Here is a 13791-nt window from a genome sequence, read left to right as displayed (position 1 = left end):
ATTATGGTATACAAATATGTTCTGTGTGTCTGTAAATCAATAAACAGCTGTTACAAGCTGCTCACATTAGTGAAATGCACCTGATCAAGCACATTCTGCAGTTCCGGAAATGCATTCTAGTTTTAATTTATAATCCCTTTTCTTTCGCATATCTGCTCCAATGTGTTAATTTAAAATGCCAAATTTTTACAGTGTAATTCACACCCCCTTTATTTGTTACTGTATGTTTTATTTATTTTCCTTACATGAATGCCCTGACTTAACTACTTAACTTCCATCTGTATCATTGTCCTCATGAGAGTTTGTATTTTTCCACAAGAAAAAAAAAAGGATATTTACATATGGTCGTTATCCTAGCCTAGCGGTTAGCTTAGCAGTGATGGCTCCTCACTGTCCCTCTCAGTAAAACAATTACACAATAACACTGAAAGAGCAAATAATATTTGTGGGCCATTCTACCGAATTCGTGCAAATTGCTGTCCCACAATAAAAAAAATATTTAACCAAACAATTAAGAATTCAGACCTTCAATATTTACTAAGATTGTGTTATGATCTAGTTAAACACAAGACTGTAACTAGAGAGTAATTTAGCTAAATATATACAAAATCATCATTTATGCTACCTTCCTAGGTACTTTCTATTGGGAAGTAGTTGTCCCAATGTCACAGCCGTGACACCTGACTCCACCTGACTATTTAGAATTTCTGACCAAGAATTGACACTGCATCCCTGTCCCTCATGGCTGCATGGTGAGTGATTACCTCACATAATTTTTAAAGGTGCAATAAATCTAAAGCAACTGGCCATAAAATCCACCTAATATGTCACAGAGACTCAGGAATAATGTCCATATAACAAACTGAACTCACCAACAACAACAGTACAGCCAAAATATTTGCATTAAAAAAAAATATTTTGCAGACTTTTGGCATGTGGCGCCACCTACAGCTGTCTACCAATCATTGCAGTCAGTAGAGTCTCAGCTGCCGAGCAACCACGGGTTGCCAGTTACGTCAGAAAACGAAACCTAAAAGACCTCGGTATTTTCAATTTGAATGTAGTAACCGTTTGTGGCCACATTCTTACATATGGCACCTTTAAGCAATAAGGATGAGGGGATATAATACAACCTTGCAAACAAAATACTGTGGTCACGACCGTAACACTGAGTGTTTTGTAAAATAAAATAAGAATTGAGTAATTAAATAACATTTTATAACTATTGGTTAAATGTACATTTAATGTAATAACTAATTAACTCTGAGATCTCTATGATCAGTGTAATTCATTTTACAAAAAAATATTGCATTTACATTTTGATGAGTCTTAAAATAATAATAATAAATAAATAAATACATAAATAAAAATAATTTTAATTGATTTAGTTGTAAAACCTGTTGTTGAAAATGACAAAAATTATTCTTCTTTATGGACACAGAATTAACAGATTAATATATTGTTTTTTTATTGCAGTGTGCTGCTGTGTTACGGTAGTGACACATTTCAGGAGCGGAAAAACATTTCAAGAACAGGCAGACATTAATATATGAAATTCTGCGCCTTTACTCGATATGTACCATAGAAATATGGTACAATATATGTATGGACAAGGCTTTTGGAAAAAACAACTTTTAAAAATGTGTTTCCAACTCTGGACTTTGCAGGAATTCGGTAGAATGGCCCATATAGGAGAGGGAGAACAAAAAAGGGCTCCAGTCTTATTGCGACATTCTCACCAATTCACACTGTGCTACATGTATGCTAAGATACAGTGGTTATCCTAGCCTAGCAGCAGTGTCAAAGTCATACATTCTGCGTGTTTTGGGGGAAATGGGGGGAAGCCGGAGTACTCGAAGAGAATGCAAAGCATGGTCCGAATACAAGATAATCATATGAGTGCACTAATTATTATATCATTTATTTAATCACGAAAATGTGAAACGTGTTATTGTTACACATCATATTGGGCTAATTCTCTGTAGGCTGTATCTTATTGTTTGAATACTAAGAACCAAGCTATAAGTTTTCATTATTTCAGAAGACACACAAAACACAGGACATAAAATTCTGAACTCAGATTTAACCAAACAAAGGAATTACAATAGACAAGACTGTGTTTTCTGATATTATAGTTAAGTAAATTCTTGCTAAAATAATTTCAGGAAGATATTGAAGTTGTGTATTAATTCAATAAGACTAAGGAGGATCAGTATTTTGTAGATTCAGGATTGCTAAAGTAGATTTTTTTATGCACTTTAGCGAGTGGCGTGCACAGGTAGACACAAGGTGGTGCACCTGACCTTTGCCCTCAGGACCAAGCAAGTGCCCTTTTGAAAGTTCGTTTTTTGTTTTTTTTTGTGGTCCATGCTAACATGATCATCTATAAGTGCTCGTCGATTAAAAGCATGTGATAATAATGCCCCATTTAATATTCCCTCCACCCCCCACCACACCCGCACACACTTCTGTCAACGTGAACGCGCAGAGCGGACACAAACGGAGGCGGCGACAGTGCACAGCCTGCAGCACGCGCACACCTCCTCTCCTGCCCACCAGCCAGGTAACACATAAATGAATCGAGTCGAGTGTGTTGTTTGCCCCCTAAGCCTCAGTTGCCAAGCTATAACTTGCATTTGTTTGTCTCTGCTGTGAAATAGCCTCTCTCAACGCCACACAGCTGGGCATAAATTAGTCGACTGCTCACCTGCTTAACAAGCTAGACGCTACCCAAAATCAATAATAGATATGACGTGATGATGACTACCGCTAGAGTTTGTCATTGGTATCCTACAGCATGTGAATCTATCAGTATACGTACTTAAAGGTGAAGTAAGTAGTTTATAGTGCCATCTAGAGGAGAGGCTGAAATTTACAACAAAGACCTGCTGCTCTGCTCACCCCCTCCCTTCCCTGAGCGCTACTGTATCCGCAGCCGGTCAAATGTCATCCTCGTCGTCTTTCTCCGTGTCAGCAGATGAGGTTCGTGAGGTGAGGGAGAGGGCGAGCTACCACGGCCGTAGCAGACGAAGCGGAGAGAGAGGAGGCGGGACTTCCGCTACAGGTAAAGAGACGCTTGTTTTGTTCTCTCGCGTTTGTCCTTACAGGCTCCGGTAGAAACATGGCGTCTCGCTGCTAACAGTGGCTATGCAACCGCGGCCCGCGACCGTGTTATTTTACATGACTTTTTGAAACACTACGAAAATGAAACAAAAACTATTATACATCGACTAGACAATGCAGGAGCACATAATATGTATAAACAAGTGGATTTTGGGTTATATAAACCCATAAATACTACATAGTGTCCCTTTAAGGTGAATATTTAGTAGGCTATTGTATAGGTTTACATTAGGCTACATAATTAACACTTATAATTATTATTATTATAAATGTATTTGCTAAATGACAAACAGAAACAGTAGCCCTGTGCTTTGTTGAAATATAACCAAAGAGTCTTATTCATATTGTTGGTCTATTTTCAATTGCAGCAAGACATGGCACCAAGGAGGATGCTGCTTTAGAGAGTCGTCACGCTCACAATAAATAAATATGTAATTACGTTCAACATGTGCCTGTAATGTTTATTTATTTTTTAAATCTCACACTGCTATAATAAGGCAGCCGTCAGTTCTACATGCCGCTTTAAGTGCCCTTATTTTTCACTGAGCACCTGCCCCCCAAAAATGTCTGTGCACGCCACTGACTGTAGCATTGTCTTACCCGGTGGTTCTCCATAGTTATTCGTCACTACAACATAAAAATGCATTTCTGGATGAATGATGTCTTAGTATAAAGGTTTCAGTTGCATTGCTAACACAATTCAGATGACAAGTGTTTCATGTGTTTTAATTGTTTATTTTATTGAAGAATACTTCCTCAAAAACACAACATTAAACTTGTCATCCCGGAAGGCAGTGAGATTAAGCGCAATGAGCGGTGCAGCGACAGGCCAGATGAGCCTCTGCTGTTTCCTGGAGGTCAATGCTCTTCTCAAAGATGTTGCTCAGACCTTCAGAGCGGTTCATGTTTGAATCTGTAACAGTGGACACAGTCAAGCAGTTTAGCCAAAGGTATCTGTACTAAGAGTTAGTTTAGTGAACTAGTGGTGATTTCTTGCTGACTCACCAGCTGGAACGCAGTGGAAGCCAACATTGACAGTAGTGGTCCTCACTGGCATGCAGCCAGGCAGACAACGAAGTACAGGCTCTACAGAGTAGCATTTGGACTCCTGACCATGGAGGATCATTTGCTTCTCCAGCTTTACTGATTCAAGCTTCATGTAACACTCTGGAAAATAATTGCTAAGTTCAAAGATTGTAGTCCAGATCTAAAATCCATCCTTAAAAACCATTCTGTCCAGGTCTATGTGTGAGAAAGTTTCTTAAAAGGAAAAGTGACATTGGAACTGAAAGAATTACCAGAGGCTTCGCGGCAGCTCTTTCCTGGCAGAACCCAAGAGTGAGCGTAACTGACTGCATTCTTGGTTTGGCGTTGGTTAGGAGTGCGGTACTCCTGTCTGACTTCCCCGTCAGCATTTCCACACATTCCGCAAGTCTGACCCCTCATCCAGTCCACAACTTTAATCTGAAGAAAAACTTAAGCAGTTCAGTATATGTGGAAATTCTAGAAAAGTCACTCAAGTCAATTTTCTTGCATTACCTTCAGTATGTTTAGACTGAAGAAGACCTCCTGAAGACCAAGGCTCGGAGCATGGAGAGTGATGCCATCTTCTCTCTGGAGGATCTGAAGTTTGCCTAAAATGCATGCAAATAAGTATAAATATATAGTTCAGAATCTATGCCTAGTTTGTTAAGTTCAAACAAACTGAATAATGTAATAAAAAAAATTAAAAAACAACCTTCGGGATGATGGTATGGTAAGTTGCTGATGGGGACCTCCACTCCATTAACCATCAAAGCGATAGCATTGTTCTTTGGATACATGTCCACATCACTGTTAAAAGAAACATGGGATTATATATAAGATTTACTTTTGTTGTATTCTGATTTCACAGACTTCGAAATTGATGTTTGTTTTTGGACAATTTGTATAATTTAGATAGAAACACGTACATGTTTGCAATTTTCAGGATGATCTGGTTCTGTTGCTGCATTTGGTCCCTCTTCAGCAGAACTATGAATTTGAGCTCATTCGTGCAATCCTGAGCCAACACCTGGTAGCAGGAGTGAGGCATCTCATTCTTCAGTTTCCTGTTGTTGAATGTGATCAGTGTGTCTTTGACCAGGGAGCACTCAGCTGGGGTGGGAAGGACAACCGAAGCAAGTGAGTTACAGGTACAGATCAGTCTAACTATTTAGCTACGGAAAATGATAAACTTATTCTTTTTGAATGCTTTCACCTGCATGAGCCTTGGTGAGCAAGTGCATGATCTTGTCAGCCCAGTTGTCCTGGTATACTTGCAGCTCAGCAGTAGAGTTTCCAATGGGCAGAAGAATAGGAAGACGGACTCCAAGTTTGGAAATGGTCCTCTATATTAGTTTCAAACATAAAGTACATATAAAGGATAAGTGACAAGATTACATATGGAGATTGTTATGTGCTATGATTGATAGTAAAAATGTACCCTTGGTGTCTTCAGCACCAAATTCAGACTTCTCTCAGTATCAACAGCCACAGTCAGTTTGATTTGATTGCGGATATTTTTGACCTTGGCCAGGTTCATTCCCATTTCACGAGCAACACGGGAAATGTACTCAGAGAAGCTAGATACACAGACAAGGTTATGGTTAGTTGTCTTTTCATTTAAAGATACATATTGTGATATGAACATGTATTATTTAATGACATTACTCTTTTGCATAGGGCTGCATTTCCCTTGGGAGTTTGTCCCAGGTCAGCTTCAGGCGGAATGCAGGCATTTGATTCACAAGACCAGTTTCAGCTGTGATCTCAGTCTGGTATTGCTTGCACTCAATTCCCCAGGCAAGCTTGGCCTAGAGGAAATTTAAAGCAAAGATACATTTCTCTCTCACACATACACACAAACAGGGTTACACAAATTGTGTTATTATTGCCAATTCAATTCTTGTGATAAAAATCAAAATGTTTTCACCATCAGTTTGTTGTTGCTCAGCAAGACGCCATCAGCACAGATTCTAAAGTGATCATTCTCAGCCAGGTTGGCAAGAATGATCTGCAGCCTGGCGGTGGATCTGTCGAGGTAAGCTGCGATCTGGTATCCCTGCACCTTGTGGTCAGCCCTCACAGCACGGATGAGAACAGTCACAGTAGGAGTGACAGTGTTAGCGAGATACTTGGCCTGAAAGTGTAAAACAGAATTGATGTAAGTTAGTTTTTATTATTTTCCCGAGACTTTAAATGGCTTGATCTAATTACGTGCCTTATTGTAAATGGCTTCAAAGCTGCGAGCACTGCTCTTGCCGTTGACCATGGCAGATGAGATGGAATGCTGCACAAAAAGAAATCATTTATTTAAACTGCTTATTTAACACTGCACATGGTGTGGCTTTATCATGCTAATTAAAGTACATTCCAGTAGTTACCTGGTGGATGTGGTTCTTTTGGAACTTTATGTCATGCTGTTCCTGCTGCAATACAAAAATTTGTAGATTAATTCCAGCACATAGATTTTGAATTTCATTGTTTTTACTTGTCAGAGGTGAAGTTGTATCTCACCTTGGACTGAATGCTAGACCTGCGGCTGCTAGATGATGAATGACTTCTTGAAGAACTGCTGGAGTAACTTGAAGACTTGGATGATGCAGAGGAGGAGACGCTTGAACTGGAGCTACTTGAGCTTGAATAAACTGCTGTCCTGTTCTTCAAACCCGGAACCAAGATTTTCTTAAGTTTCATCAGGACATTCTTGTCCTCAAGAATTTCCACTTCCTCAGTGATACTAATCACTTTGAGGATCTTTTCTGCTGCTTTGTCTCCAACCTGAATCTCAATTTCAATCCTCTCAATGACTGGTCCAGCAACTGCAATCAAATTAATTGTAAATTACTTTCAACTTGACTTAACTTGTTACTCTTCTCAATAATTAAACGTCATTTCACTTGCCTGGAGACACTTCAACCATGACAGCGTGCTTTCCAATGATTGCATAGAGTGGACTATCTCTGATGAATGCAGCATTACGAGATTCAATCTCAGTGCATGCCTTTATTCCAAAGACTTCGATTGCAGCACACATTTTTTTCTCAAAGGCCACGGGCAGTTTCAGTCTGTTGACACGTTTTATTGGCAGGTCATCAGAAAGGAGCTCAGATGATAGTGGCTGTAAAAACCACAACATCAGTCAGATCACACTTTTGAACATTGGAGAATTTCTGTTGGTAAAGGCTGTCAAACTCACCATGTCATCAGCCACTGAGGATGCTAATTTTGATGGGGTTTGCCTTGAAATCGGAAGCGCAGCCTCAGCTGGAATTATTGGTGTGAACTTGGCAGCTGCAAGGTCTTCCACATTTCTTGCAACAGCAAAAGTCTCGACACTGTTGGAAAATGGAAACGTCAGTTTTAATAAACGTACTTTTTAAAAATGCAAGATACATTTTAGTGCATGAGAAGGAGACATGTATACATTGCCGATGCGATCTTATCAATGCCCTGAACAGGCAGGAGCTGCAGCTTGAAGTTGCCCTTGATCATGTCAACTCTTGCTTCCATCTTTGCAGGAACAATGGTGTGAACTCTGGCTCTTGTCATCAGGGAAGCTTGGATAAAAGCAGTATTCACACCCATAACTGCATAGGAGTGAATGGAGACGCTGCAAGAGACAGAATGGTAGATGTGTTTTTCTGTTAAACAGTAGTACAGATGACAATGAGCTCAATCAAGTGAATCACAGCAAGCTTACCTTGGAGCAATGGCAGCCCTGAGGCTGATGTCAGACTTCAAAAGCTGGGTAGCATGGAAATTCTGAGGCAGTGGTGGTGTCACAGTGGCATGGACTATGAAAAGCAACACATTGTCATTCGAAATCAATATGTCATTTAGTGTGTTTGTATTTATCAGTGTTTTCAGTTCCAGTCAGACAAGTGGGACTTACTTTCCACAGAAGCAGCAGCCACAGCAGCAGTGTAGAAACTCAGCTCCATGGGCAGACCAGCAGCAGTGGGAATGATGCGACGGACCTCAGCAAGCAGCAGTGGTTTAGCATAATGCAGTGAGAAACCAGACAGTAGAGCATCCAGAGCCATCCTGCCATAAGTGTTCACAGAAGGTCCGCTGGCCAGCTGTAAACACAAAATATCTCATGAGAGATCTGGTTTTCATTTAAGGGTAAAATTTTAACTTAGTGGTCATACAGTATTTAAAGATTAAGAGATGCTGTACCTCAATAATCTGATCAACAATGGCTTTGTCAACATTGGCGAATGCAATTTCCTGTCCAAAGAATTTCACATTCACAGAGGCCAAGGGCTGGCTATTAGGATGAGCCCTCCACTCAGACAGCTATAAGAAAAATACAAATAAAATTAACATGTGCAGCTTTTACAGACAAAAACAAGTCGTAGAATGATCCCTTGAACCTACAGCCTTCAGAACTTGTTTCATCTTGGTGATCCTTTCAGCATTATGGGGAACCTCCTTGATTTTCAGAAGGGCCTCCTGAACGCCCTCAGTTCTTACTCCAACCTGTTAAAGGAATAAAGCATTTAAGGGGCAGGTGAACACCAAAATATATTTTGTCTCATAGGTACGCAGGTTGTCAGTTGGCTACATTTCCTCCTCTTAGTTGTTTTAAAGGTCACATAGAGTGGTCCTGTTGCACATATATGTGAGTTATGGAGGTCTACTTACATATATTAAGTTGTTTTTATGGTCAAAATCCTCCTAGTTGATGTAAACGAGCCGATTGAAATCTTTCCTTTTCGAAGCGCTTGTCAGTCGCGCTATTTCAGCCATAAATCTCGCCCGAGAAGACAGAGTGTGTTGTGATTGGCCAGCCAGCGTAGAGCCTTCCCACCTGTGTTGTGATTGGCCAGGTATCTGGAAGTGACGTAATCTATCACGTCAGCTCTCAGAAGCGCAGCTCCCTCTCTGGAGCGGTGGATGCATTGCTACTCATTATCAAAACATTGTTTTAACAGTGTTTAAAAATAGCTTCGTCACGACTCCCCGCCGCAGTCCCTTTATGACTTTAAACCGGAGTCAGACCCAGAGTCAGAAGACACTGTTGCTCGTGAAACACCTCCACAACGGACGTTATTCTTCTTCTGCGGTTCAATGTACGCAACCGGATGTGCCCGGACTACCGCCCGGAGCAGGGCGATCGGTTGTTCAGGAGAACCGCTGCTTACGTAACTTGTACGGGATTTTCAGTGATCTCGTTGAGCCCCGAGATTACAATAAAACACAACGTTCTCAGCAATGGCTGAACTGTTTGTTTCGAACCGTCAGGCTTCATAAACAAGGTAATGACGCAGATACACACCAAAAAAAACAGCGATAATAGGAACTTCCTGTCTAGTTCCGCTTTAATATGATTGTCATACCTCAAGAACATCAGCGTAAGCTCCAGCGAAGTAGGTGCGAGCTTTGGCTACAACTGCTCTTGGTAAAACAGTTGCAGCGTCATTAATGTAGAAGGCAGTGGCAGCAGCACCAACCATCCAGGGATCTACATGGAGGAGAGAAGAATCATCAAGCCACTTGCCTGAAAATGAAATCTCTGATTCTCCATTATTATTATTCACTTACTATGGTAGGCATCAACATAGAAAGCTCTGCTGAAGCTGTAGCTAAGTCTGTCAAATTTGGGACTGAGGATCTTGACAGCAACATTGCAGGCTGCAGCACTGAAAGGACAACACTACAATGATTACGACTGTGGGTGGAAACAGGTAAATTAATAAATGCCAACATTGCTACAATTTTGGTTCTTACACTGAAGCAAAATCAGGAGCAGTGTTCTTGGTCATGGCCTTCATGTAAGAGTAGACAAAACTGGCAATCTGCAGATTTTTCTCTTTCAAGAGGGCATCAGCGAGGACGGTCACCAGACCCATGGGAAGCTTTGTCTCAAACAACACAATAGCAGCAACCATACGAAGCTCTGGGTGGAGAGAATTGTCCATGAACATCTGAACAGCCATTTCCTGGATCTAATTCAGAAAGATGGTTGTTTTCAACACTGTACATACCAAGGTATGTCTTGTTTTTTTATTGGGTTAAGGAGTCAGAAATTCTGGTCTCACCATCTTGGGCTCTTTCTTTGCAATGTTCCTCAGGGCCAAAACTGCATCAATGTGAACTCTGAGTGGCAGATTAGCAGCAGCACTTCCAAAACCAGGCAGGAACTTCATGATTGGCTTAAGGCTTGAATGATGTCCAGCATTACCCAGGACTTTCAAAGCGACAGTGAGCTCCTCGATATTACGTTTGGCGAGAGCCTCGACAGCAAGCTCATGGATGGGCTGTTGTAGAAACAGCATTTGTAGTGTTATTGATGATAGAACTGAACTTAAGCTACATCAAACACCTTTGAATGACACATACCCGCACAAGTTCAGCTGAGCAAGATGGATTCTCAACACAGTATTTGGCAACCAGAGTGCCATAGCCGAGCATGACAATCTCACGCAGGACTGGGTTTTCTTGGATCTTGCTGTTCATTAACAGACCCTGTGGAGGGATGAAAAATAACTGATTACTTATCTGTATTCTCACATCACTGAAAACACAAAGATCAGTCCTAAAATGTACTTGCCTCAGCAAGCTTGATGGATTCCAGGTCAGCTGTCACCATGTGCACTGATGCTAGCAGAGCTTGAGCAGCTTCAGCAATAGTCAGCTCATCAGCCAGGAACTTTTCCTTGATGAACATCAGAGCAGCATGATTACCAATAGCAGGGACAGCATCGAGGATCCAGTGTCTAAGAAAGACAAGCTCTGCATTATCATATTATCCATTACATTTTTGTTTCATGGCTCTTCCCTGAATGAAATTTGCTGTTACCTGTGGTCAGGTCTCGCTTTGAACTGATTCCAGAGAGCTTCAATACTCTCAAATTTGGCCACACGCAGCAGCTGGATGAGCTCGAGGAACTTCAGAGGGGCATCTTCATGGACTTTGGCCACGTTGTAGGTCACCAAGTGGTTCAGGACCTCAACAATCTAAAACCAGATTGAATGTTTACTTCCATCCATGATGTTGCTACAGGATAGATTCACAGAAATATGTCAAGAAGAAGGAGCATTGCCTGAAGTACCTGAGCCTCAGCATTGCTAATCCTCAGAAGCTGGATAGGATTCTGCAGAAGCTCACTGCCAAACTCGTACTGCAGGGATCCACGGTGAAGATAATCGGCTTGGATGGGCTCCACTGGGGTCTTCAAAATCTCCAAGAAGATTAGGGTTTGCCTATGAAGGCACATAACCACGGAATTAAACTCTACCCAGTAAAACTGCAAATTCATCTTTTGGGCTTTTAATTGTGGTTACATACTTAGCTTCCATCTGGGCAGCACCACTCAAGATGTTAAAAGGAGAGAACTGAATCAGCTCAGTTGCAGTTGCCTCCAAGATCAGAGCACCTGCGGGCAGTGGCTTCATGACGTAGTTAAAGGCAGCGGCTCCCTTCAGGGACTTTCCTCTCTGCATTGACATCCAAACCCACAAAATAATCACATTAACATTACAGGAGTGAAATGTATCTGTGGACAAGTTGTGTCACAGGAAAAAAACAACTTACAGCTTCACACTCAATGCATTTCTTGGTGTAAGCCAAGCCAATGTCCTTAAGGATTCTCTCCTGACAATGGTTCAGGTCCTTGGTCTTGGTCAGATGAATGCGTTCAGCCTTTGCGTCCTCACTGATGACATAGTGGGTCTTGCACACACCCTGGACTCCAGGCTAGTTCACACAGAAGTCAAAAGTTTAAGTCTTGTGTTGTTTGTTGGTGTGGGTAGAACTGTATGAAAAAGTAATTCATACCTCTTGCAGTTCATAAACATTCTGAGTCTTCTTGATGTTCAGCTGCAAGATATTAATGATTCCCCTGTAGATGTTTAGGACAGTAGCAGAGATGCCAGCCGGTGCAAACACCCTACCAACAACACCGTTAGAATACTCAAACTTGATGGGTGTCAAGAGCTGAGCAGCCAGGGCTGAGGTGAGCTTGGTGGCAGGAATGAAATCATCTTTGGGCCAGATGCCACTGTACTCAAAGAGTTCAGGGTCTAAAAGCTGCAAGGAAAATAGTGACAGTTTCAATGACATCTGATCAGAGGACAAACCAGTCATTTCATTTATCACTAAAAAGTAGAATAATATGTATAATTGGTCATTACCTTCAGCACAAAGGTGTCAGCAGCTGCTGGATTGATCCAAACTTTACTGAGGATTTTCAGTCCAGTCCGTGCCAGGCCCTCTTCAGGCAGGCCACCCATAAGAACTGCTTCATATTTGTACACGTAGGTCTTTCCAAGAGCAAATTCTGGGGCTGCAGTAATATTGAAAAATCATGACTGATGGGAATTCATTTGAAATAACATCAAAAGAGTCCAAATATATATACATATATATATATATACACATATATATCACACATAAACTCTTTGCACTTTAACAAGGATAAACAGAAACAAATATGTTTTCTTATGTTTGGTAAAACATACATTTAAACCAAACTTACCAAAACTGACCTGGTACCCCGCTAAAAAATAAGACATAGAGTCACAATAGAATATACAACAGGTCTATTTGTAAAGGACAAATAACAGCTATATCTGAATTAAAATGATTTCTGAAGGAATTGTTGGTGACAAGACAGAAAATATTAAATAGTAGAACTCTTTCATGTGCACAGGCAGTCTCAACAATGCAAGCGAAATCTTGTCTTGCACATTAATAGCTATTACAATATCAGTGTATATCAAATATCAATTATTGTAGAAATAAATAGTTAAATTTAGCCAATTTTGTTTTCAGTCCCTGCCTCACCTGCAAGGGCCAGTGTAAGAGCTAGCACAAACACCCTCATGGCTAGTGGACCGATCGCCTCCAGATGCTGCCTTTTAAAGCCAATTTTTGCTGTGCTCATCAAACAATCTAACAGTAGCTAAATATTAACTCTTAACTTCTGTGCTTGAAGTTGTCAAGTTATCATGCCCTGACCATGCAGGTTTGACAAACAGTGATGAAAACAGATACAAACAAAATATCAGTGATATTGGCAACATGTTCCTTTATATCTGTGTATGTAATGCTCAAGCATTTAATGGATAAACCTGCCATTATAGACCTTTTTCATAACACATAGGAAATAGCAGTCATATCAGTTTCGGTTCCACTCCATTTATTTTTAAAAAGAAGAAAAAAAAAGAAGCCAGGGTCGTGCTATTGTTCCCCAGAGGTCAGTTCTCGGACCCCTCCTGTTTTCAATATAAAAGATACAATACTGATTTTTATGCCGATGACACTCAACTTTTCCTTTCTTTTAACCAAAAATAATCTTTTTGTCATTAGGGCACTCAAAAACTGTGTAAGTCAATTGGATGGCCCAAAACTTACTTACTAAATGTTGACCAAGGTCATCATTATTGACCCAAATAAATCAGACCCTCATATTTCACACCATATCATTCAACATGAACAATTTTGGAGTAATTCTTTACATTACGGACAAGCATGTAAGATAAACATACTGTATATACCTCCAAATCATAAAACTTGCACAAATAACTAAAATGCTTACAAGAAAACTACTGGAAATGATATTAATGCTTTTACCTACTCCTGCCTGAATGACTGCAATGCGTTGTATTTTTTGTCTACCACAACAGAACATTTAAACA

At 40.6% G+C, this 13791-nt stretch overlaps 1 protein-coding gene across 1 annotated transcript; it reads right to left on the bottom strand.

Annotated features, from left to right (window-relative positions):
- Nucleotides 1–3923: 3923 nt before the first annotated feature.
- LOC310925805 (vitellogenin-2-like) lies at nucleotides 3924–12977 on the bottom strand (the record flags this gene model as incomplete). The annotated part of the gene is made up of 34 exons (XM_083887823.1): nucleotides 3924–4036; nucleotides 4129–4290; nucleotides 4422–4587; nucleotides 4663–4757; nucleotides 4862–4956; nucleotides 5076–5259; nucleotides 5363–5492; nucleotides 5588–5726; nucleotides 5815–5957; nucleotides 6077–6283; nucleotides 6365–6433; nucleotides 6528–6572; nucleotides 6661–6965; nucleotides 7048–7264; nucleotides 7343–7481; nucleotides 7571–7756; nucleotides 7847–7940; nucleotides 8039–8225; nucleotides 8326–8445; nucleotides 8527–8628; nucleotides 9489–9613; nucleotides 9694–9791; nucleotides 9880–10097; nucleotides 10191–10409; nucleotides 10492–10617; nucleotides 10703–10868; nucleotides 10952–11109; nucleotides 11205–11355; nucleotides 11441–11589; nucleotides 11687–11848; nucleotides 11930–12181; nucleotides 12286–12437; nucleotides 12630–12650; nucleotides 12938–12977. 34 exons carry the CDS (start codon nucleotides 12975–12977, stop codon nucleotides 3924–3926), a joined length of 4935 nt encoding a protein of 1644 aa, XP_083743949.1.
- Nucleotides 12978–13791: the final 814 nt, after the last annotated feature.

Source organism: Microchirus variegatus (assembly GCF_963457635.1).
Source record: "Microchirus variegatus genome assembly, chromosome: 4".
Taxonomy (NCBI): Eukaryota; Metazoa; Chordata; class Actinopteri; order Pleuronectiformes; family Soleidae; genus Microchirus; species Microchirus variegatus.
This window is presented reverse-complemented; position numbering and strand designations above follow the sequence as displayed.